This window comes from Topomyia yanbarensis, chromosome 3 (genome assembly GCF_030247195.1).
Source record: "Topomyia yanbarensis strain Yona2022 chromosome 3, ASM3024719v1, whole genome shotgun sequence".
Taxonomy (NCBI): domain Eukaryota; kingdom Metazoa; phylum Arthropoda; class Insecta; order Diptera; family Culicidae; genus Topomyia; species Topomyia yanbarensis.
The window spans coordinates 258783582-258808075 of record NC_080672.1 but is presented as its reverse complement, the minus strand read 5'-3'; the positions used below and the strand labels follow the sequence as shown (position 1 = coordinate 258808075).

The 24494-nt window shown below is 40.4% G+C and overlaps 1 protein-coding gene across 2 annotated transcripts in view; it reads right to left on the bottom strand.

The window, feature by feature from the left end:
• LOC131693210 (BMP-binding endothelial regulator protein) overlaps positions 1-24494 on the bottom strand; it is a 277957-nt gene that overhangs the window by 89673 nt on the left and 163790 nt on the right. For both annotated transcript variants that reach the window (XM_058980858.1, XM_058980859.1), the window contains 2 exons: positions 11278-11377; positions 3228-3404 (listed from right to left, as the gene is read on the bottom strand). In XM_058980858.1, the coding sequence (XP_058836841.1) occupies positions 3228-3404; positions 11278-11377 (277 nt within the window). The remainder of the gene's footprint in view (positions 1-3227; positions 3405-11277; positions 11378-24494) is intronic.

Genomic DNA, 24494 nt, shown 5'->3' with positions numbered 1-24494 from the left:
GTTTACATGCTTCCAGAATGTTTTAGGTTCGGACTTCAACTTACGTTGCACGTTTCGCAAGTAATCGGCATGGCAACGCTTCGATGTCTTTTTATAGACTTGGTTAACATGAACGTAGTGATGTCGCAGCACGTAGCCCCCAAACTTGGAGTACTTCTTCAGAGCGGCTCTTTTAGTCGCTTTTAACCGTCTCAGCTCGGCAGTGTGCCACGCTGGGTGCTTAGATTGAAGGCCACTTCTTTTGGGTACATAGCGATCGATAGCATAGCTCATAACATTGGAGAAGGTCTGCACTGCAACGTTGACATCATCATTGTCGAGAATTTCAGTCCAGTGGATATTCGACAGGAAGTCAATAATGCTATTATAGTTGGCTTTTCTAAAATTATAGCTGACGGTGTCAGAAGCATTGCAGTCATGCTTCACTCGAATGGCTTCAAGCAATATATGCAGGGGAGGGTGGTGTCTAACAGTCTTTACCAGGGGGAACGGTGCTGCGGTAACTTTTGGCGCGTAGTCAGATTTGCTCGAAAAACAGAGATCAAGGATTCTGTTGTTCTCGTTCACCACATTATTCGTTTGGCGCAGTAGATTTAGACTGTAGCAGTCAAGCAAACTGGTGATACCAGCATGAAAAGATGACATTTCAAGATCAGCGAACATAAATCCGTCAGAAGCAGAGCGCCATTTTAATCCGGAGAAATTGAAATCACCAACAATCAGGATCTCATCAACCGGGCTTGCTTGAGCGGAAATCCGTTCCAGTGACTCAGTATGTGAATCAATCAATGTCGAATCGCGAGTGCGATCCGGTGGAAGATAAACCACGCAAAGATAAAGTGCGTAGCCAGCCAGTTTGATTCGCACCCACACCTGCTCGACACAGACCCCCAAAGTATCGTCAATCAGTTGCGCTTTCAATCGACGATGGATAGCCACAAGTACCCCGCCGCCGGTAGCCTTGAGACTGTTGCGTGAGCTGCGATCAGTTCGGAAAACATCGTAGTTGGCACCAAATGCTTGCACTGACAGAGTGCTATCGCTAAGCCACGTCTCTGTGAGGGCGATTATGTCGAAGCATTCATCTGAACTTGCTACCAGATAATCTTCGATTACTGAATTCATACCACCGGCATGAATTCAGTAATCGAAGATTATCTGGTAGCAAGTTCAGATGAATGCTTCGACATAATCGCCCTCACAGAGACGTGGCTTAGCGATAGCACTCTGTCAGTGCAAGCATTTGGTGCCAACTACGATGTTTTCCGAACTGATCGCAGCTCACGTCTTGGAAGATATATAGCTTTGAAAAACCCCATTTTTGTTTTGAAAATCGCCTGTAACTATCCAAACAAAAGAGATAGAAACTTCATTGCTACGGCAAAAATGTGTATTTACAAAAGTTCTAAAAACCTCTAGAAGAAAGTATTACCGAGAAATTAACACATAAAACACATAAAAGATATTAATTAGCAAGAAAGTTCTAAGAAAGTTTGCCGAAGATACTATGTATCTAAAACCAACGGTTTAGGCGCAGACAGTTTTGTCTTCCTAAATACAGCTTTGGGGTCATAGTGCATTGTAGGTGATATACTACAGTGGGGAACAACCGCAAAAGCCCCGAGGTACAACACGACACTATCAAAAAAGCAAAATAAGTTTTCTGGATTTAGTTGGGACCTTACATCGTATCATTTGAGTGGTCTGCTGCTGTAGTTTTCAATTTAGAATCCCCTTAATAAACATTATAACATGCGTGATTCATCCATTACAATCGAACATAATTGCCCAGAATGGCCAACCAAACAACCGGTTGATCTTCCTTCGAGACGGGTAGAACATATTCTGATTTGTTGATTATAACAAAGCCCGTAAAGGGAGCAAGCGCAAACTACCGTAGTAACCGCACGGATGAATGTAGCCATAATAATAACAAACTGTTGGCCACATCTTCATCGTGATGGTTTCGCATTCCGCCAGTGTGGGGCGGGGGGGTTTGTGAATGTTTTGACCACCCAACTAGCAGTAAATCAAAAAATTATCAACATAAAAACACATGTGTATTAATAAGATGGCCATTGCCCATCCGGGCACGGTTGGCGGACCCGTGGCTCAGCCTCGAAGTTGAACCTTTCGGTGGTAGTATCGGAGCAACAAGGTGCGAATGGCAGAAAGCAAAGAACCTGTGTGTGTTCAGCGGTCATAGCTATATAGCGTTAGGCTCATTACAAATTTTATGGTCCCCCCCCAATAGTGGCAGCAGCGGCAGCAACATCAGCGGCGATTGATGGGAAGATTACGAGGCAAGGATGGGTTGTTTCAGAGAGCCGCATCCCAAAAATGACGATGGGAATGCCGTTGGATCTCTGTCTTCATCAGCCGCATCAATCTCGGCCAAACAAGCCACCCCTCGTGCTTTGCTGGTTGAACCGAACCAAATTATGTGATTATGCTTCGAAAAATCGACATTTGCATTCTGGGAGGGGTCGATCTGTGGAAGAAATGAGGTTGTTTTGCAGGCAATTTCAGGAGTTCGGAAAAGGTTAATCGAATCGGGTTCACCTAATTTATAGCGGTGGCCGAAAGACAGTTTTACGATTGGAAACCGATTTTAGTGTATGTACACTTGAAGCGCTGTTCAGAACTCCCACGTAGTCCGAAGATGGAAGGTGCTGGTGCCGAGGGGAGCTGGGAGCCTCCGGCCTGCACCCAATGTTTCGTCATAAATCAACGGTGAAAAACGAGATGAACATAACCGCACAGCGCCAGCGGCATTCTCACAAGAATTCCAACCGAGCATAACGAAAGCAGAACCAACAGAGAATGAAAGATGATCATGTAATTATCGAGATTTTTCAATCGATTTTTAACTGACATGAGCATGAAAACATACCGACATAAAATTTGGATAACGGGTTGGAAGCGATGGGGATGAGTGTGTGCTGAAAACGGGGAAACAAAACAAGAGCACAAGATCCGAAGTGGACTCCCGCGCCGTTCGCTTCTATTGAGAAAAGAACTTCTTTGTTAGGGGCTAATTTGATTATAATGAGTTGGTTAATCGATTCGTTAAAGAATCGATAATGACTACTTAACTCGAGATGCCGATGATCAAAAATAAGCTAATCGGCTAGGATGGGTGGCCCCAAACGGACCGTCAGGAATGTGCGACGAGGCGAATCGATTTTCGGATGGGAACAAACAGAAAAGAAGAAATACTTACTCACCTAAGCAAACCGGGCAGCACTGGCCGTGCTTCAGGGTTAGTGGATTCGAGCAGGGAGCGTAGCATTTTATTCGCGATCGCGTTATCACTCCGGAGACGCACTTGTAGTGATCGCACGGATCGCCAGGATCAGTCCACTCTGTACCACTGTCTATCATTCGACCTTCATGCAAGCACCCTGAAATTAAGGTATTAAATTTGATTAAACATGGTATAATAAACGGGAGATATTTTATACAAGTTTGACTTGAGGATGGTAACTCATGTCACTATAAATACTGTTAACGACTACAATTGGTACACCCTTCTTTTTTACTAGGTATGATTTGAGCCACGAAATGCCCTTATTTTCACCAATAGTAGAAAGTGATCAATATGATCGAATGCAAATTTGTTGCAAGATAACATGGTGTTACAGTAATTTTGAATTTTTCAAGTGACCTAGTATAGATTGTAGGTTTCGTCAAATGCATTACAAAATAATGTATGCAAACTGTTGCACACTCTCAAAATGTTGATTTATAGCAAAAAATATTTCCTGGGACACAAAATAATGTATGCAAACTGTTGCACACTCTCAAAATGTTGATTTATAGCAAAAAATATTTCCTGGGACCTTCGGCGCAAAAAACTGCTGCATTGTAATTTTTTAGTCGATTTTCGATATTTTTGCCAGTTCTGGAAAAGGGAAAAAAAATCCATTTCCAGCGACATACTATATTATGCTGTTAAGTGAAAAATACTGTGAGCACGAGTGGCGATAAATCAATAGACGCCAAAGAAAGCTAGGGTTTCAGGTGCACACTCCGAAATCAAGCATTACCCAAGAAAACCAGCATGGAGTTGCTCAAAGTGACGAAGCTGAGGCAAAAAATCGAAGAACTCTAAGAATTCGTGTAAAGCAAGGGCAATGCGCATGGACAGATTAGGGACCTAGTGACTAGCATCAAACCTGCCGTAGCAGCAGCCGAACGCGAACAGATGGAGTTATTGGAGAGAGTTGAAAAAGGCGAAAAGACACTGAAGACTAACTGGATAGCAAAAGCAGAAGTCTGTAAGATGCCGACGGGCCGCCATTGTCATTCTGTGAAAAGAATAAGAGAAACACCAGAAGAGGAGGAAGAAACGAAGAATCCCAAAAACATCGGTGAAGTAGAGCGAAACAGCCGACAAATGGAGACTGGATAGCAAACCGTAGAAACCGCGGAAGAGAGGAGGAAAAACAGAAAGAAAAGGATGAAAAAATGAAAAAGAAGAAAGAAGACCTTCGGCCGCGTCAGAAGAGGTATATGGGAGACACTAGTCCTTAAAGCAGTGGTTTTTAACCTTTTTCGTTCCATGTACCCCTTTCCGAATATTGATCACCATGATGTACCCCTTTCTGAACATTTTTTACCATCATTACCCTGTAGAATTGCTACCCCTCTGGGATTGACCCGGAGACTCAAGTTTTTGGAGATGATCTCATTGCCTCCGGGTTTTGCATCTATTTCTCCGAGTATAGTGATACGATGAATAATTTCAACTCTATATGTTCAAATGAGTTCCTCCGGTGTTAATGTTGATTGCTCCAGAAGCGAACCTTAACTGTTGATCAGGTAGAAAAGATTTGCTACTTTGTTGGAACCTTTCCAGCGACTGTGATGACGAATAACCGAATATTTTGTGCCCAGCAAAAAATTTCGGAAGGCACCGCAGTGTGCTCCACAGATGCTACCGCTTTCCTGCTTGCTTCACGGTACTTAGCTGTGGCAGAGAGCAATGGTTGTTCGGCTGCTCCTCCACAGCGTAAATGGCCGGTGCTTTTGGATTTTTGTCGTTAGCCAGGGAAGTGAAATTTCACACCTATCTAAGTGGACAATACGGTTTACAAACGTGATAAATTCACAGCTAATAAGAAAAGCTCAAAGTAGTGGTGTGCATCATACTTTGCAAAAAAAAACAACAAACGGTCAATGTGAGTCAATTTTGGTGAATGATACTTCGACGAGTTACACAAAGAATGAAAGAGTTTATACTTGTCTAATTTAAACTCAGCAGATAGGTCAGATAGGTTCAAAGTAATTCTATAAAAACCTATCCCAGGTCAGTAAACATTTCCGGGTGAAAACCTTACCAAAGGTGGTAACCCTATTACCCTGTAAAAAAGATTTTCAATTGGATGAATGCCACAATTTTACAATAAGAAACCTGTTCCAGGGCACTCTCAGTAAGCATCTCAATTCTTGGCATACTGAAACAATATATAAAGACAAATACCCGACGGGAATGTTTGGATATCAAGTTAAAATTTGTCCCGCATAATTCACCCCCAACAATCGTCCAATTAACCCTGGGGGTGAATTCACCCCCGGTTGAAAACCACTGCCTTAAAGCAAACGACGGTGTGACGAATGCTGCGAGCCTTAAAACAGTGAGAAAGGATCACAAGCTAAAGGAGCTGGGGAAAAACGTAGTAAGAGCCAGGTGCATTCAGCAAGGCGAGATGCTGTTCAATCTGAAGAAAGATCAATTGATCAAGAGCTCGACCTATCGGAAAATTGTAGCAGAAACGGTGGGAGCAGCGAACGTGAGAGCTTCAGTTCAGGAAGCAGTGATCGAGTGCAGGAATTTGGACGAGATCACAGCGGAAGACGAAGTGAGAAGCGCACTAATAGAGTAATGTAATCTGGAGAAAAAGCAGATGTCAATAGGGTTGAGGAAGGCGTACTGTGGCACACAGACAGCAGCGATACGCTTATCGCCAATCGCAGCCATATAGCTTATGTAGACCTATAAGTTTAAAGCGGGGTGTGCTACTAAACAAACGAAGAGGTGTTTCAGGTGTCTGGCTTTCGGCCATCAGGCAAGAAACTGTAGAGGCCCGAACAGATCTGATCTGTACGGAAAATGTGGGCAGAAGGGACACATTGCTAGAGATTACACAAAGCAACCGAAGTGCTTGCTCTGCACAAAGCAGGGCGGAATGAATCACATGACGGGAGGCTTCTTATATCCAGAGTACAAACAGGTGAAGGCAGGCCAATGATGATGGAGATAACCCAGCTTAATTTCAATCACTGTGACATTGCACAGCAACTGTTGTGGCAGTCAACAACAGAAATGAAATGCGACGTTGCAATTATTGCAGAGCCGTAATGTGTTCCTCCCGATATCGGTAAATGGGCGGTGGATAGTGCAGGGTTGGCTGCAATCCAAGTGATGGGCGGTTTCCCTGTTGAAGAGGTGGTGGATAGCACGCACGAGGGCTTCGTGATCGCCAGGATCAGAGGCGTATTCGTATGTAGCTGTTATGCTCCCCCACGGTGGACACCAGAGCACTACAATCGGATGCTGGACCCACTAACCAACTCGTTAGTCGGACGAACGACAATTGTATAGAAGGAGATTTTAACGTTTGGACCGTGGAGTGGGGTGGAAGACTGACCAACGCAAGAGGACACAGCCTGTTGGAAGGCCTAGCGAAGCAGGCTTTAGGCTGTGCAACGAAGGTTCCGCTAGCATATTCCGTAAAGACGGCTGGGAATCCATCATCGACGTAACATTCCGCAGTTCGTCGCTGATGGATGGCATGGTTTGACATACTTAGTAAGCACCAGGCAATCCACTACACCATTGGTCTGCGGAATTGAATTATAACGCGGAGAGTGAGGACTGGCGAGACGGTATGCGTAATTGTCGGGATGATCCTCATCTGCATCACTCTGGCTGAGGACAACGCGAAACGTAAAGAGATCGGTCTGAGTGGATTCGTTGGCTAAGTGGCAGCAAGAGTGGGACAACGCGGAGAAAAGAAGGTGGACCCACCGACTCATCCTAAATGTGTCGGTGTGGGTCAGGGTTGTTAATCGTCATCATCGATAACGTTAACCACCCGTCAACGTCATCGGAAACTCCGTTAACGATAATGTATCGTTGGATTCATCGTTATCGTCGATAATTCATCGGTGGTTATCGCGATATATTTTGCGTTACTTTCCCGTTTATTGGAGTTGAAGTTGATGCGGTTAACTTTCAATTATTTAGAAATGAATAACTATTGAAGGACATGTTGTTGGCAGTTGACAATCAATAATTTTGGACATTTTCAATACACAAGGGGTTCGACGATGTGCGAAAATGGATTTTTTCAACTTTTGGGGAAAGTTTATTATATTGAAGTTATTGGTAAGTGAAAATCAATAGTTTTAGGCAATTTCAATGTACCGTCAGTGCGTCAAAATAGGAATTTTATCAACTTTTCGCGAACTTTTTATATTGAAGGGCAGATTGATGGCAGTTGAAAATCGATAGTTTTGGGCATTTTCAATTCAAAGGAGGATCCACCAGTGCACAGTGTTTCCAAAGTGACAAAAAGGTGAAAGAAATTCATTGAACTACGAAAAACTTTTTTGACGTAGGACTACGTCTTTGTTTTCGATATAGGGATGCACGTTGCAAATTCTACAAAAATGGTATGTAACGAAAAGTGGTCCAATTTTAAACGCATATAATTCAGCCATCTCACGATCAATTTTCAAATTTTTTGCGCATGTCGCCCCGAAATACTTCTAAGAATAGATTCCAATAGATAAACCCAAAGATTTTTGATATCATGGCATTAAAAATTCAAGTAATGAACAACCTAGTCAAAATATCGCGCATTTACACACAGAAGATAGCGCTTCCCTAGTCCAGCACGACAGATTTGTGTACCTAGCGCGCTACGCTTCTATGAATGACGTCATCATCGACTATTTAAACGGACGGATTTCGCCGAAGCAGCTCAGTCGCCTGTTGAGCGGCAGGCGAAGCAGATCACTGTGCTGTGTGCTTTTACAGCCAGTGTAGCTGAGTTAGAAGTCCGTAACACTGCATGTAGAGGTACGCTACCCAGTGAATGCGAATGAGCTTGTCCGTTCAAACACTATGCTATCTTTTGTGTTGTGCTCGTTTCCAGCGCACTTTTATGTATAATTATTCGTACACAAAATAGTTTGTACATGCGAGCTCCATTTGCAAACACGGTTAACATAGTGTCGTGGTATTAGTTGTCTATTTCGCTCTACCCATCATCATCAGCGTTGATTCATTTTGCTTTGTGCGCTTGGGTTCAATGTTTGTGCGAATGTCTAATTTGTTACTAAATTGCACAACGAAAGTTTATTATTTACGTTCAATCAATTCATTGATTCATTTCCCCATCACGTGATTCATTTCCACTCAGCCTATAGTACTTTGATTCTTCTAATAGGTACATACTACAAAGCCTATTTATGAATGAATTGCATTGTAACTGGTATAATGCTTTTGAAAAACCGTTGCAAAAACGCATCTTGTGCATATATAAAATTGTTTTCGATTCTTATATATTTATAGTTTCGATATATGATTAAGACCGCTGCATTCGCTTTATTTGTATGCGTACTTTAGGAAAGTTATAATAATGGTAAAATATAACTATAATGCTTGGTCTATACATGAAATGTATTTCTAAAATTTGATTTTTCTTCACTGGTCCGGGTTTTTTACCACACACAATCGAAAAGGTTTTACAAGCTAATCTTATTCTATAAAGATTTAGTTCCAGATATTAGTTCAATCACAGTTTTCTGCCTTCTTTCTTCAGATCTTCTTAAATAAGTTTAATCGGATTCGATCACCTACTACAAATGAAATGACCTGATAACCAAGAAGGTTTGGTTCAATATGTAATATTCGATGTTGATTGGTTGTGATTAAACCATACGTAAGAAATGTTTGATTTATTATTACTGTAAATGTACTAAAAAAATAAATATTTTACATTAAGTAGTATAGTCCTACGTCTACAGCTCGTGCAACCCCATAGGGCTGCCCCTTGTAGTTTTTTAGCTGTAGTGTCTTCAGCAAAGTTTATTTATATTTTTTTTGCATTCAAAAATTATTAGTTAGGTGATTAGTCCCTCTAAAGCTGAGAAGCAAATTTTTGTTTGGCCATTTATGAAAATAAAAAAAACTTTATTTGGCAAAGTTGTTGAGAATATCTTAAGTTATTAACTTCGCTGAAGAAACTATATGTCTATCTGTCGATTTTAATTTACATTTGTGGAGATTTCTTTGATATATCCCTGAAAATTGCTTTTTTCAAAATACTTTTCCTGGTAATTTTGTAGAATTTCAAAATATTCCAAGATTTTGTTCAGCATAAGAAAATACAGAATTTTTGTAATGTAAGTTTATTTGTATTTCTTACAACTTAGAAATTATCGAATGTTTTAGTGTCCAAAAAGCAATATTTTGGTATGGAAGCCGCAAATTTCCGCAGATGAATACCAAAACGAATCTGTAAAACAAACACTATGAAAATCGTTGGGTGGGCTCTAGCCTACGTTCAAGTCAAATTCGAGTAAATTGTTTCTTTAGCATATTTTTCTTATTTTAGAGAGAAATATACAAAAATAATAATACTGTACTGTAAGACTTCCTCAAGGGAAATTTTTACTAAATGATCAGAACGGGTTATGAGGCTTTGTCGAGGGACTAAAGAAGAATATTTTAACCGCTGCGGTTTAGAAAGAAAGAAAAAAATGTATTAGTCCAGGTGTTTGCGTTTCGACTTCGTCTCTTCAGAACCAGAAAAAATATGTGCCGATTTTGTCAATGTCATCGTTTGATCAGCCTAAAATTCGCCAAAGGGCTGATAAAAACAGGTCTTCACTGTATTCAAAAAACGACTAAAACTCTATTATAAGGCCAGTCATCAATTACGCCACATATTTAAGGGTAAAAGAAGGAAGCATGAACCATCTTGTTACATAGTGGAGAGAAGAAACGGAGGAGGGAGCTAAAAGCTTCCCATCTAGAAAAAGAAATATAATAAAATCAGTTAATCACCACACCACTAAAATGTGTAGTGTAATTTGTGAATGGCCTAATAATAGTGGTTTAGTTGTTTTTTCAATATATGTTTTTGCGTGCTAAAAATACTAATTACACAATAGCTCAAAATTTGTTTTCTTCGTGGTCAAAACAATTTTGATCACCTTTTTGCCGCTTGGAAACACTGTACACCTGGGACTCTTCTGTGCACCAACCTACTCAAAAAGTTGAAAAAAAAATCCATTTTGACACATCGTCGGACCCTTCTCCGTATTGAAATGTCCAAAATTATTGATTTTCAACTGCCAACAACATATCCTTCAATAGGTATTTATTTCTAAATAATTGAAAGTTAACCGCATCAATTTCAACTCCAATAAACGGGAAAGTAACGCAAAATATATCGCGATAACCGATGAACCGAAAATGACGATGGATATGACGATATAATTATCGACGATGACGATGAAGGCGACGATACATGATCGTTAACGGAGTTTCCGATGACGATACATTATCGTTAACGAGTAACTCCGATAAATTATCGTGAAAAATGTATCGTATTAACAACCCTGGTGCATAGTGAACCGGAAACTACGCTCCACGCGGAATCATGGAACAGACCTCAGCACCTATTGGCTGGCCGGTTGAGTAGTTTAACCTTCCGCAGGAGAATAGATCAAGTAGATCGGGACGAAACAGAGAGCTAAATGGTTCATGGAATCGGACATCGATATCAAGAGAAATCTACCGTCGGGGAATTCATAGTCACCACCGTGGACTATCCGCCTATATTATGACAAAAATGGAAGCTAATTGGCTCTCGAAACAGGCATCGCTACCGAGAGAAATTCCGCTGCATTTTTAATGAGTAGCCATCCAAAGTTCAACTTAGTGTAGTATAGGTAGTAAACTGAAAAGCTGTCAAGTTTTTTTCCTCTGCGGGTTGAAATTTCTAAGATCAATTACATTTGTCTGTTATTCAAATATTTCTTCGATATTATAAGCCAGTGGAAAGCCTTTCAACAAACCCAAACAATAAACAATCCAATATACTGTCAAATTGAAAAGCTTAAAAATCGACAAACGTTGTTATAATAACTTGACTGCTCCATCGCGGTTTATGATGATAACCTTTCCGGTCACAATAAACCCCCATGGCATCAAGAACATGAGGAAAACATCCAAGTGATAACGATATGTCAACTTACCTATACACCTATCACAACATTTCCCCGGCGTCTTCTTGTTGTAGAAGTAGCAATCGTCGACTGCAGGACAACTTTCTTGCTCGCACTCCACGAATCCGTTCTGGAAATAAAACGAGAAAAAAAACAAACATTCCATTAGTTTACCAAACAACGCAATTAGTACATATTTAATAGCGGAATTCATTCATCAAAGTTTTTCCATTCACAAATCATGTCCATTGAGAGCATCATGCGATAAGCTTTTTGGTCGTATTTTTTGTCGTATTGCTCCTGACAATCATGCAATGGGAGCTGGGGTACATACATTTATTCAAAGCTGCTGGGTCTTATCAGCGCACACTCCGAACAGAACAAGCGGCACACTTTTAGTTCCTTATCCAAATGGCAATGCTTCGCCGCGCTGCTGCGGTCAAGTTTACAATGGTTCTACTAGCGGAATATACAGAAGCATACAATCCAATCACCCGAAAGCGATTGCCGCGAGGAAAGGTCAGTTTATCGCAAAAAGTTTGACTTCGACAAGTGTCATTCCAAGATACTTACGAAGCGAGTGAACGAAACGTCAATTATTCAGATCAGCACGACTGCAGATGACGTTGTTGGAATCAATATTCATAGCTGATGGCGGTAGCGAAATGGAACGTGATTGATTTCAGCAATTGAGATAGAATTTTGATTTATCTTCGCACAGTCGTGATACTAATTGAGTGCGCGCACGTTTCATGAATGGAAAACTTTCGTCATTTGCATCTTAGGTGTTTGATCATCTGTTCTATTTTGCTCTTGAATAAATTTGCCAATGCCGTAGTCTAATACATATTATATTTACAGGTTTTATGTGATTATTTTACACAGTTCGAGTTTTAGACTAAATAAAATAGGCTTAGCGAAAAATACGGAATTAATGAAAACATTCCAATCGGTTTTCATTTGGATCATGTCAGCTTAGTGAAACGCTGAAAAACAATAAACAACCGTAGACCAAGCGCGATCGTTAGTTGATGCCACTGGTGCTCTCTCACTGCATAATAGATATCAAACATACTCATGCAGGAAGGTCATTTTCCAATGGCACGACTTATCAGCATTGGCCTTGGATTCAACAAACTTCCATTCATCCTGATTTATAGCCGTAAACATTCAATCAGCTAAATTGCTCTCCAGCGATAATCCGGTTACGCGGTTCCCAGGGCAGATACAAACAAGCACATTTGTTGGAATTTCCACTTCCACCGGTTAGCCAGCGGAAATATCCCGCTGTGAGTTTTCTCCGCTTAGGATATCTACGATGTGAAGCATCATACGCAGCAAGGAAGGGTAAGCTTTCGCCCCACGTCCGAGGATTCCCATATATCATTGTTATATTTATTACTTCGCATCGGGTACCGTATCCTCAGCGAGTGCACATCCAGTAAAAAAGCAATGAAAAACATCTGTCATTGTCGATGAAACACGACAATGAACGGAAAGCTTTATAGCTCCTGCACACAAGTTGATAATAATAATAGTATAAACCGTTGGACTTGGTTTTTGAGCGTTTGCCAAGAACCGTTTTTCTCGAAACTCTGTCGTTTTCCAGCGTGTGCGTCTCTCGGTGGTCTACTGGATGCAGCGAAAAATGTTTGATAGTTTATATTGTTATAGGTTACTGTAGGTTTGCCGTTGCACTTGGGTTTGTACTATATGCAAGCAGAAATTTATTAAACAGCTGTAAGTAGTTGGAAACATTCCCGTTGCGTTTAAACTTGAAACTGTTACATTGATTACTTCGTACAATATTTCATAAGAATAATTTTTTTCTTTATAGAAAACCGGGGCCATTGAATATTATGAAATTTCGACAATAATGGAAGTGGCAATGCAACATGGTCAGTAGCTTGTTGTGGTAATGTGTAACTAAGAAGTTGGATACGACTTTTTATATACGTTTTCTTACAAAAACGTTTCGTTTCGAGATATGCAATGTAGTCCCTGGTTCTCTGGCTGAAACTATTTTTAGCATTGAAAATGCACTTTTAAATGGCTGAAAGAGAGTTGTTGCTAACGACAAGGGTGTGATTATATGATTATCTTGGAATCAATTCACGCATTATATCTACATGAAAGAAAAATCAACAAATGAAGTCTTCAAATAGCTGAAAAATTAGGTATGATACATTTTGCCACTTTGAGTATTGAGCGTGAACTCAAAATCAGACCGTAAAGTTAGTAGCTTTCAGCAAAAAATATTCTTCTCAAATTGCATATTTCCATTTATTCCCCCCCCCCCCCCCCCCCCCCCGAAAACCACCAAAGCTTTGATCCGGATGAGGTGAAAGTTTCCTACAGCGACCAACTCCATTCTCCGGCGGCAATAAATCACTCACATATTTAGGTCATTGTTCAATATAGCAGTTTTCCTTTTTTACCGGAAGGAAGGCTGTGGAATCGCACTAAATGGTAACGAATTACGCATTTAGCGTTTTTATTACCATATGATCACAAACAAACAGAAAACATTGATGGGTTTGTTTCAGTTGAGTAGCAAAGCTACGATCGAATGGGCATTTCAGGCTTGTTCGAATAAGAGACGGGTTTGTGCCGAAAATGCAGGTCCAGAATTTGATGCTGGTTTTGTTTGCTCCTGGTTCACCTTGTATCTTTAGATAATTTCTTAATAAACCCAAAGCTTAAAAAATGAAAGAGCGGTGCAGATACACCAGTTGTTGTGCTACTAGGAAATACTTCTTTAAAAAACCTGTTTTAATCCACTTAGTGGTGCAATTGTGCCTTTCTCGTTTCTCTATGACCCTATGCCTCGTTTTGTTCAATAAAATTGTGGAAATGTCTATTACATTTTTAGTACACCTTGCACCTATACACAATGACTCCATAGCCACGGACTTGACAAGCTACGTGTCGACATTGAAACACTTGAAACAAAAAACGTTATACCATACGCACACACAAATGGTAGGTATACGAGACTCTGTCCTCCTCTCAGGTATACGAGACTCAGTAGGAGACTGGTCCGAGCGGACTCGTTGGCCAAATGGCAGCAGAAGTGGGACAACGCGGAGAATGGAAGGTGGACCCACCGACTCATCCCAAATGTGTCTGCTTGGGTACATAGAAAGCATGGAGAGGTGAACGACCACTTGACGCAGTTTTTGTCAGAAAACGGATGCTTCCGGAAGTACTTGCATCGATTTGGACATGTTTCGTCACCCTTTTGCCCGGAGTGTGCAAACGAGCAAGTGATAGCGGAGCACGTGGTCATCGAATGTCCTAGGCTCGAAGAAGTTCGTAGGGGTATGCCTGGTATGACAGTTGACAAAATCGTTGAAGAGATGTGCCACGACGAGCTGGGACGCATTGGCTAGAAAGTCGCTGTGAAGCCACAAATCGGGTTTGGAGAGAAATTCCTTCGTCGGGGAACTCTCCGACAGCGTAGATTAGGTTCACCGCCGGGGACCAGTTGAGTAGTCGGTATCGAGAGAAATCTACCGCTCGGTTTTGGAAGAACTTCTCTCGCCGGGGAATTCTCCGTCGGAGTAAGATCCATTGTCGGGGACAAGACTGAGTAGTTCGCGAACAAGTAAGAGGGGGAAACCAAAGGGCTCAAAAGAGTTTCGGTGCTAAATTGCACCGGACAGGGCTCAAGAAGTTGTGGTGCTTAAACTAAAGAAGAATCGGTATCGGGAGAACTTCCTTCGCCGGGGAACTCTGCGTCGGCGTAAGATAGATTAACCGCCGAAGACTGGACTAAGTAGACCGTAACGAGACACCACCAGTCGCGGGTCGTCGGTGCATTAGTGAACCGGACGCCCTGCTCCCTGTCGGGAGGTCAACGAGTAAGTGGTGATAACTGGTGCAAGAAGGGAGTTGCGGTGCTGAATGGCACAAGGGAGCCGAGTCGTGGTGCTGAAGGACACAAGGGAGCTGAAGGGCTCGGTATATTAGACAATCTGAAGTTGCCGCCCAGATTGTCTCCGTAGGGGAAGAGCATTAAGTCTCGACCCACAGCTAGCTCTCCGACTGCCATGGTCTGTGTGGATGGTGGCGAACTGGTGGTGTGTCTAGGAGTGGCGCTGTAACCCTACTGAAGAAACTAACTACTAAGTAGTTGAAATAGAGTGGGTGCTATGCACATAAGAAATCCCTTCCCAAAGTAATGCCGTAAGGTAGTGCCAGGGAGAAATCAGGTTCTGGCCAAGAGCAGTGGCTTTTGGCGAGTCGAGTGATGGCAAGCCAAAACCCGTACCCTCAGTCTCAGGGATTTTTTGAATATTTTTGATTGCTCTATAAATAAAGAAACACATACCCACATACGCACTCACATAGAGACATTTTCCGATCTCAACGAACTGAGACGAATGGTATAAGACACTCGACCATGCCTCGGTTAAAAAGTTGAATTTCCGACCGATTGCATAACCTTTCTATATGAGTAAGGCAAAAATTAAGCTATGTTCAAAAATTATGTGTCTAATTATTAATTTGGATGTAATGTGTAAAATGAATGAATGAAAAAATTATTAAAATGTTGAAAGTGAATAAAATGCGTAATATAAAAAATTAATAAAATCCATAATAAGAAAACAATGAATAAAATAAGTTAAATCAATGATATTAATGAAATGCATGAAAGGAATCAACAGATCAGATCCAAAGAATGAAACGAATAAAATAGATAAAATGGACTCAAATGAGCAAAATGAATAAAAAGAATGCTGAAAGCAATGACCATATATTTGAAATTAGTCAAATATTCAACATGAATGAAATAAACAAGACGAATAAAATCCATGGAATGAAGAGACTGAAAAAAATGAGTATATCGAATGAAATTTTGAAAAAAAATAGTTGAATAAACTAAACGAATAAAACGGATTGTACGAATTGGAGAACCATAATTTTATGAATGTTCTGAAATGTTTGTGAAAACCCCATTATTTGAAAAATGAATGAGATTGCCACCCATAATAAAATTTTCTTTATTTGTAGTGACCCACCAACTTCCGACATAACCCAATGCAAAAATATATAATTTTTTTTGCATGAATTTTGTTCTAGACTAAGCGTCTCTTATCTGTGGTTCAGCCAACCGTCGACCAGATAAAATCAAATTTCGTTCGAAATATTCCAGTTTAAGTGGCAGCCGTATACCAGATATTATTAGGTCTCATACTCAACTACAAGACTGATACCAGCACAGCTTTTTAGAGAAACGATTGCTTCCAGAATCACTAATAGATGATTTGGTAGGGATTCTTTATTTATGCTTCAACTGAAAACTTACTTGTTAGAAGCACTTGCATTGTCGCTTGGTACACACCACATTTTGATAAATTCAAGTAATAGATACTGGATTATATTTGACTATATGAGGTTTCCAGTTACAGTTGGCAAACGGTGGCTCATATCTTGTCAATTGGAAACCATGTCTTGCATCCGTTCTGACATTTGGAGCAGGGTAAAACCCGAACGACCATGTATCTATGTTATGCATACATATGTCTGACTAGCATGGTCGGGCACGACAGGATATGGAAAATGCATGCACATCGTTGTTGTTCAGATACACTCTCTTGTCCGTATTATTGTGTGGCAAAGGAAAGTGGTATACCATGTCGCTTTTCTCAATGCCAAAAATAAGTGCACTCTGTGGAAAGTTCGATTTTCCGAGCGAGGTTGGGGTTGAAACAAAGTGGACAAGCAAGAAAGGCTGAATGTACTGCACAACTCATCTCGAAAGCGATCTGACGAAGGAATGTCGTTCGGTGTATGGTGGAGAATTTCAATTCATTCTTTTCGCCCTGGCAAGAATAAATAAAATGATAATGCTTTTATGTTTCGAGAAAGAACTTTCAATTCGTTCCGTCCCAAAGCCATGGTAACTATCGATTTTGAGTAAAGAGATAAAAGGAATGGAGTCGAAAGGGGTCTGCTGAGAAAGTTAAATTTTCCCAGGCGATATTTATCACAATATTAAAAAATATTTACTGGCGGAAGTATTTTCCCAGCAGTTACTGTTCTCCCCGAAAACCCGGGCGTGTTAAAACGAAAATTAAAATATATGGCGTCTTTAGCAAGCGGCAGTCCAAATAGCCTCCACAGGCCATAAAGCAGCTAAGAAGGATTTATGACCGATGAGAAGAAGTCTCGCCAAAATACACTGAAAAAATAAATTTGTTATTAGAACAAAAATGATTGAATTCACTTCAGTGTTTTCTGCAACGAAGCATTTTTGTGCGTTGTAAAAAATTGGTTTCGTAATTGTCGTAATCGATTATCGTAATTTTACATACGTACACTAAGTTGCACGAAAGTTATCGTCGATAACGAAATTATTTTTCGAAAATGAAATGAAATGTTTGGTCTTCTTATCAAATGTAATATAGTACGATTGATTATGGAACGAACATCATTCGTATTATTTACTAAAATTGAAGCTCTTTTGAAGTTGTTTTTATTTTCTTCGCGGGTTGATCGCAAATAATAAAAAATAAATTTCGTGGAATGAATCGATTTCGTTTATTGTACGAAATATTAAACAAAGGAATAAATGTTTTTTTATTTGCGAACATTATTCGTGCGTTTTTTGTGTATTTCATCAAACAGTTCGTATGATTTTGTGAAATGAGTTCGATATAATTTAATGAAAGATGAATTCACGAGCAACTAATTTAATTAAAACCGTCAACTGAATACATGCAAACAACTCGTATATTTTACGAAAATTTATTTATGGTTTTATGAAGCCTATTCGTAGCAGATTTACGAGTAAATCTAAGTTGTTCGATGATATGAATTTTTGTACATAAATATTTTGAATATTCTTCGGAAAAAAATGTTTTTATTACGAAAGGTTCGCGAAAATATTAGAAAAACTTTCATATATTTGATAAAATAATTCGTTTTACTAATGAAACCCATTCGTAATAGGGCGACGAAAGTAGTTTTGTGGTTTTTGCGAAAAACTCCTAATATAAACCGCGTTGAAATGGAACTACGAATGACTCATCATACGTACGAAAAATTCGTATATTTTACGAATGTTGTCTCTACGAAGCCTATTCGTATCAGATTTATAAATATATTCTCTCAGTGCAAAAGACAGCAATTGAATCCAACCGAAAAATTATACTTTTCTTAAAAGATTCCAATGAAATACTATGTTCCTCAATTGGATTGCACCCGGAGCAAGCAGAAAACTCAGACATGATTAAGTATAAGAGCAGTTTGCTAGACCTGAATAATGTTACGTGAGTGTGGTCTATAATTTCCCCCCCTTAGACCTCCCCTTCCATGAGCGGTGATCAATTAACATATTTTATTCGCTGTACGGCGTGTCAATCATTTTCCGGTCGGGTATCGAGTTTTTTTCTTTCTCTCTCTCTCCACTAGTCATTATATCCGCTGATATGCGGATTTTTCAAGATGGCGCCAAAACACTCCATGGTGTGGCGCCTCCTCGCTTCAGCAGTGTATGCACTGAATTAGCGTTTTCCAACACACTGCAACACACAATACTAGCGCTGGAACTGTTTTCCCGGGGTGTAGAACAGTAAACTGTTTGCGTATATCGAGTTGCACTGCAAATATGTACCACCGTATAGACAAATACCAGAGAATCACGGCTCGATTACAGCACCAGAGTCTACAGCAGTGGGGAGTCTGGCCGGTGGTGGATTATGCCAAACGAATCGTATTTTAATTGTGCGGTATCTGTCTATAACTATAGCGGTGTAAATTGACAGCAGAAATGGATTATTAAAACACATTACACTGGAAATAATCAAGGCGGCAGTAGCCGTACCAATCAAGGCTGAAATTGGCCCTTGTCGCCAGGCAGTGGCAACTATGTGGCGAGTCAATCAAGGCATCGCAAATAAAAAAAACGAATGGGAATTACACGAGAAGTACACTGCGTCTCCATGGGAAGCTGTTCCACGTGATGTGGTTTACGTATTCAGATCGAATTCTGAGAGAGAGCAGGCTGCAGGGCAATCCGGATGAAAATTACTGCGTTTTGTTTTCTTTCAGGAATAGGGCTGATAAAACCATATCACGTGGCGACAATTTGCACTTCCTAGGATGGGTTAGTTGACCTTTGAAACCGTGCTCTGTGGGGTATAATAGCTTGATGCGAACTGTCCGGGTATGCACATGCATGTATTTGATTATAATAAATCTATTAATGCGCTTGATTGGTCATATTTTTCATCGGCAGTCATTTTTTCGGCAGTTGTTTCATAAAAAAGAACAGCTGTTTTAGCGCTTACTCGGTAATTTTTGTGCTAGACTACATACATTGTTTCACATCATATTATATTATATTCAATTTCTTCCATTTTTTATGTCGAAATTTTAGTTCTGTGACTAAGACTGAGTTTGTAAGTATTGGTGAAGTTTCGATCGAGTTAAACGAAGCCAGTAGCACCCTTGAAATTTGATACGTCAGTCTCAGTGTAAATCATCTTGTGAATATTTATGACAGTGCTATTGAATATCGTTCCGTACGCACATAAATGACTATTAGAAGATTCTCAGATATAACTAGTTGACCAAAAAAGATATTTCAAACTTTTTGAGATGGCATGAGTGACTTTTAGAAGCTTTTGATTTTCTAGATTATTTTGTGATTCTATGCTAAATAGTCATTAAATTATTCATTATTTAATAATCCACAATAAACATCTACGTAGCAAAATTTACCTTCCTCTTGTAATGTTACATTTATGATGGTTTCTTGAAAAGTCACATTAGCAACCAAACAAAATAGATTATAAAACTAATAGATTTGTAGCACTCACATATCACAAGTCTATGGGACATTAGGGTTAAATACCGTAAGCACTGCTCAACTCATATTCTATTTCATCTGACTAAGAGCTCGCCCCAAAGCGGCAATGGACATCAGATCTCTAGTCACTGTTTTGGTTGTAAACGTAATTCACTGGTCCTCAATCAATTCATACTACTCGCACGTAACTAAGAAATAATTCACACAAATTGATTACTTAATTCAAAGCCATAATGTTCAACCAAATCACTTTCAATCTAGTTGCAGCAGGGGATTCTCACCATAACCGTCAAAGAGGCTGGTCGTGTACACTGAACCTGTTATCTCACAGATCGTTGTGTTTCCCTTCAAATGATATATAAATATAGAATAAAGAAACGTAATTAAGGTGTCGGTAATTACCGCACCAAGTGTGGTTGGAAGCAGAGCTAACACCGTTTAGCCGCCGCCAGAGCGGTGCTTAAATTATTACAGTCGTCCCACTATTGTGAATCGCCCATATTTTTCTTTTATTGGCGCCGAAGGGCACGAACATGAAGAATGTTTTTAAGACTTTCGAAAATGCATTGATTATTATTTATTATTATTATTATTATTATTATGATTATTATCATTATTATTATTATTATTATTATTATTATTATTATTATTATTATTATTATTATTATTATTATTATTATTATTATTATTATTATTATCTTTATTCTTTCATCTGACTATTGTCTATATGAAATAAAACTTAAATCTAAATCCTGCAACGAATTCCGAATTCGTCTGGTCTGTCCATGTTCAGCAATTTACAGCGATCAGAATATGATGGAAGATTATGGGGATCGCGCCACGACAGCTTTTGCAAGGCCAACCTAATAAACTTACGCTGCACGCTTTCAATCCTTAAAATCGAATTCCGCTGAAAAGGAATCCAAACTACGGAGGCGCTTTCTAGAATCGGCCGAACGCAGTAGAGGGCTTTCAGGCAGTACTGGTCAGTGAAGTCCTTCGCTATTTTCGAGATGAACCCAAATTGCCAGTTTGCTTTTGTGATGATAGCTGTACGGTGTAGGCTAAACGTAAGTTTATGATTGAGAAATACCCCCAGATCACTGAACCGATCAGTTCTTTGCAGAACCACGCCATTGATAGTGTAGTCGCAATTTAAGACGCTGCTTAACACGGTAATAGGACATAATCAAACACGTTGGAACGCTTACGGTAAGCTTTTTCTGTTTACACCAATGAACGAACAGATCCAATATTGATTGGAGGCGAACGCAGTCATCGATGTTACGTACAATAAAATATAGCACGTAGCTTGGATCTGGTGGAGAGCTCATTGCGGTCGGCAGCTACTACGCGTTTCGGTGTTTAATATGTACAAAGCAGTTGCGCAGTGTCACGACATGGACCCAATGTCGCACCACGGGAATTTGTGCAGAACCTGGAAGATCTGCAGCTAATAGTTTTCTGTGCTACAGTGGCCACCATTAGATGTTTAGGATATTGACTTACACCTACAGGCGACCCGCCCTAACATCATCGGGAAAGGCGAGAACTTTCATGGCAGCGAAGACTGGAGAGTCGGATCTCGAACAGAAGTACCGCTATTGAAAGGCTGACCGCGTACAGAGACGGCAGATGATAAGCGAAATTATGTCGTCATGTGGCTATGATCATTGTACCCACTGAGGTTCTCATGCTGGGAGCTCATCAGCTGACGGCAAAACTCGACACACTAGTACAGTATTTGTGTGTCTTATTAAAAAGGCTAAAGCGTTAGACTGATTTTGCGAAGCGCGGGCAATAAAATCGGATGTTTAGTGATAACGAGCGAGCGTTCTATGATCACATCAGTCAGAAGTCCGATTTCAACGTAGGTTCACCGGATATTGGCGATGTCACTGGCTTTGAACTAATATTTAGGAGGCCCCCGTACAGCATCGCGAAGGGGAACCATGGCTAAGCTGCGAGGAGGAATGAACAGGCGAAGAAATTGATGAGATATCCGCTGTCTCAGTCGAAACCAACACGGGCCACGCGGTACCTTAGGAATTGGGCAGCACGTGGATCAGAGTGTTGGTACAAGAAGCTGACCGTTGTACATTCCACGATGGCTGTATGTTTTAAAGCGAACCCCGTTTGTAGCCGATTTCATTACCCGTGGTACCACAATTAGCCTCCCAAGGACAGTAACACGTCCAACCCGTCAACACCTACTAAGATTAAGTCATCGATGAAGCAGTCATTTTTGACAAGCAGTGCTCAACCAACAGAACCTTAGTGTGGCTTATATCTCGTTTCTCATCAATGTATTGGAAATGTATAAAGTTGTGCGGTTCCTGCGGTAGGGAAAGAAGAGGTGAATAACAACATGAAAGCTCAGAAGAACTAGAACGCTATAGAAGGCTTCGCATCTTGAGGTGGACATTTCAAGGCGATTTCTTTAGTCTACTTTGGTTTGGCGATGAAGACCCTCAATAAGACACTCAAATCAAACGGACATGGCTGTTAGATAAGATATGGAATGGAGGTATGGAGGTATGTTCATCGGAAAAAAGTCACCTATACTTTCTACATGGACGATCTAGAGATCTATGCTGACTCGACGGAACGGCTGAGTGTAGTCCAACTAGCCGCAAGGATTAGTGGCGACATTGGCATGGAGTTTGATTTAGAGGAATTCCAATCTGTTCAGCTACTATTAGGGCGATTGGTCGACACTGGTAGCTACGAGATCGACGAAGGCGAGATTATTCGGGACATGGTTCGAGGCGAATCGCATAACTATTTTCAATTCTGGCAGCTCCTCAGGATTCGTCAAACCGACATCAAGCTTGAGCTCCAAGTTCTTGAGTCAAGTGAAATGTTTCTTGAAGTCTTTTCCGCGGGGAAGAAAATCACAGCAATCAACACGTTTGCTGTCCCCGCGTTGAACCTACAGTCATAAAATGCAGTCGGAAGATCTTGAGAGAAAGTTGAGGAAGGCGTTTAGACAAGCGGGTATTCGCCATAATCAGTCGGCGCTGGAGAGATTCACATTGCCACGGAATGAAGGGGGACACGGAATAGTCGGCATCCAAGCACTATGCGTAGCGCAGGTGCGACGACTGCAAGAATGCTTTGTGGAAAATGCCAACCGATATGGAGTATATCAAGTAGTTTGTGCTGCGAACAGCAAATAAAGCGCACTTTACCTTACGCAAGCGAACTACAACATTAAAGGGAGTTTCTCATATTTTATTTTCTTTGTGTCTACTATATTGTGTTAAACGGGTTTTTTCGAACCGCGCATCACAAAAGCTTCTACAGGCGTTCGAAGTGGCTTTCTGGCCGCCATGGGACGCCCTCGGCTCGAGATGTGCCCCTCAGGTAACAACCTTTTCATGACATTATGTACGTTCCCAGAATGTTTCGCGTTGTTTTGTACATATGTACAGATCTAGAAAACGCATTCCAAGGTTTCATCTGTAGTGGCCACTGCTGCCGCTGTTGAACTGCATGTGCTTGTAACGTATATGAATAGTTAGTATGCCGGTGCATTCCATGCAAGCCTGTCGCTTGCGCGTGTTTTGTCTGACGTAAACATGCCGAATTTGTTGAAAAGGGCACTCGTGGCAGTAAAAGGCGCAGTAGTGGACTCTTATCGAAGGCATTCATGGGGTATTAGGTTCACTCGGACCTCTTATATAATCAACCTTTGTAAGCTGCCGAACGTATGGTGTCCGGTTACGTGAGGACGGTTTTTCTAAAGTAGAAAACTCCAGCCATTTCTCTTCAGGAGCAATTCGAGGTGGGGGAAGGACTGTTATAAGGACCTTGCATCGCAGACTAATCGTGAATTATCAAACAACCACAGAAAACGGCGCCAAATGAAAAATTTTGGTCATGCTTGTTAAAATCATATTTCATTTTAGTCCGCCATATTGGAATTGCCGCGGTTATCTCAAAACATGATTTTTGAAAACTACGTACAATCTCATTTGAAAACGGTTCAATTTAAAGGCTTCATCTTTTGACCTATCGAATGCAAACCTTTTTCGTTGGAGGAATGGCCTGTAAAATCTACAAATTCTTTGTATTCACTATTTTAGTGAAGCCTTAAAGTGGAGAATGGAGGTAAAAAATCGATCTCAAAGTTTGAGATCGCATCATTACGTCAAATTTGAATTTACCCGTTCTTAGGTCCTTGCTATAATAAATTTAGTTTACTTTAGAGCCTTATTATTTGTGTTTTGTTTCAGATCGATCCTGAAGCAGCAGGTTGCATGCAGTTGTAGAAGGTATATTGATCGTTAATACGATATATTTATTCCGCATTTTAGCACAAATTTCATAAAACCAGTATTTTAAAACAAAAACCTATTACATGGGATTGAAAGATTATAAAATTAGTCAGTGATTAAAATTGACATTGTTCGAATTGGTTATCTAA